The sequence below is a fragment of the Equus quagga genome, unplaced genomic scaffold (assembly GCF_021613505.1).
Source record: "Equus quagga isolate Etosha38 unplaced genomic scaffold, UCLA_HA_Equagga_1.0 1081_RagTag, whole genome shotgun sequence".
NCBI classification, from domain to species: domain Eukaryota; kingdom Metazoa; phylum Chordata; class Mammalia; order Perissodactyla; family Equidae; genus Equus; species Equus quagga.
This window is the reverse complement of record NW_025795486.1, coordinates 7,100-8,985: the sequence shown is the minus strand read 5'-3', so window position 1 is coordinate 8,985 and position 1,886 is coordinate 7,100. Positions and strand designations below refer to the sequence as shown.

At 58.8% G+C, this 1,886-nt stretch overlaps 1 protein-coding gene across 1 annotated transcript; it reads left to right on the top strand.

Moving 5' to 3' along the window:
- Positions 1-261: 261 nt before the first annotated feature.
- On the top strand, positions 262-1,638 carry LOC124232707 (ral guanine nucleotide dissociation stimulator-like; the record flags this gene model as incomplete). Its single annotated transcript, XM_046649643.1, has 4 exons — positions 262-380; positions 753-874; positions 1,080-1,171; positions 1,506-1,638. Coding segments are annotated over 4 exons (395 nt in total), but the record flags the coding sequence as incomplete, so codon positions are not given.
- Positions 1,639-1,886: the final 248 nt, after the last annotated feature.

Genomic DNA, 1,886 nt, shown 5'->3' with positions numbered 1-1,886 from the left:
CAGGAGGTGGTGTCTGAGCTGGACTCAGCCTCTCCCTCTGGCCCTGCCAGTGAGGGAAGAGAAGTCGGGCCCCTCCCAGTCAGGAAGCACATCAGTGGCTGAGCTGTCCCTTCCTGCCTGAGGCCTGAGTCTCCCCACGTGTCATCAGAGAGGTTTGGGTTACAAGGTCTCTTGCCTCAGTTGCTCTGTGCCCCCTGCTCTGGAGCCCAGAGACTGGCCCAGGTCCAAGTCTGGGCTCTGGATGGGCCTGCCCACTGGCAGTAGAGCAGCATTGCAAGAGCTGTGGATGGGGGCTAGTGCTGGCCAAGGGGGCTGTTTCTGATGGACTGCGGCTGTCTGCTTTCCAGGGCAATGTGCTCAACTGTCGGAAATGGAATGAAGTAAGCAGCTGCGGCCTCCCGGTGGGGAGGGTGGGGGTTGGAAATCAGAGACCCCCCCGCAGTGGGCAGGACCCCCTCTGGCCCAATCCCCAGGGTGGAACATTTATTTGCACAGTTCGATATACAGAGCTAGGGATCCTATGGCATTGGTGGGTGGGGGAAGGGCTGGCATCAAAGACTTCTTCCTGGAGGAGGAGCTATTTTGAGCCAAGTGTGAGAGCAGTCAAGCCCTGACTGGAATCACAGGGAGGGAGGGTTCCCAAGTGGGCAAAGGCCCCAGACTGGCCCCTTGCCCCTTCCTCACCCCCTCCACGAGCCCTGCAGGGTCCCCCACTCAGGCCCTGTAGGCATCCTGTGCTTGCTCTGTCCTAGCAATTCAAACTGATGGAGGAGATCGAGCTGCTCCAGGAGGCTGCAAATCTGTACACCGTGCAGCCCGACGAGCACTTTGGGGCCTGGTTCCAGGCCGTGGAGCCCCTGAGCAAGGAGGAGAGGTGAGTCGGGTCAGGAGTTGGGGGAGGGCAGGGCAGACTCTCTCTGCTGACCAGCTCCAGAACCCATGGCCATGGCTCCATGGTCAGCCTCAGATCTGGTTGCATGGCGACCCCTGGGGCCCTTCGACTCCAGCTGCTGGCAGGCTCCAGGATGCACATGTGATGTGTGGCTCCTGAGAGCTCCCAGCTCTGCTCTGTCCTGTAGCTACAGCCTGTCCTGCCAGCTGGAGCCCAGATACCACTGGGTCAGAAAGATTCGACTCTTCTTCAAACACAAGAAGAACCGCTCAGGGCAGAGTGAGTATCAAGACCGGCAGTGGCTGAATCCACGGGCTCAGGAAACATTCAGGCTGAGTGTGGGCCTGGGGAGGCAGACAGCTGGCCCTGGGTTCCAGCTCCACTGCTGAGCAGTCCTGTCCTGGGCGGTTGCACTCACGTTCCTGGGATTGGTTTCCTCCTCTGTGAAATGGGTGACGCTAAATATCAGCCCCTGTGTCAGGGACAGATGGGGTGCTGTTGGCTGACTGAGCACTGAGCACAGGGCTGGAGCACAGAGAGCAGTGGGGGCCGGGATGGGGTGTGCACTGTGGTTCCAGGGCAGGCCACTCAGGAAATGCCTCTCTTTCTCCAGACACCAGACCCCCACCCAAGGGCCCAGTGGGGGTGGTCGATGACCCTCCTGAGACCAGCTGAGCTACAGCGGGGACACAGCATTGACACTCAGGGTGCACAGGGCCACCTCCCCTGATTCTGATGAGGAGAACTTTGTGATCCATTTCTTGGGGTCCCGTGTTGGCCACGAGGGAAGGCGCCAACCCCTCTTCTCCCTCCCCCCCTTTTGCCCAGCACCTATTTCCCTATTTGGCGGGGCCATATTTTGTTGTCAATGGTAAATGCTCCGTTTGAGTATTATATTAAATTGTTGCTTCTTTCTAATCCTGGGAGTGTAGGTGTGAGTCTTTCGCTCGCAGCACTCATGGAAACCAGATCCAGAAACTCACATTCCTCCTCG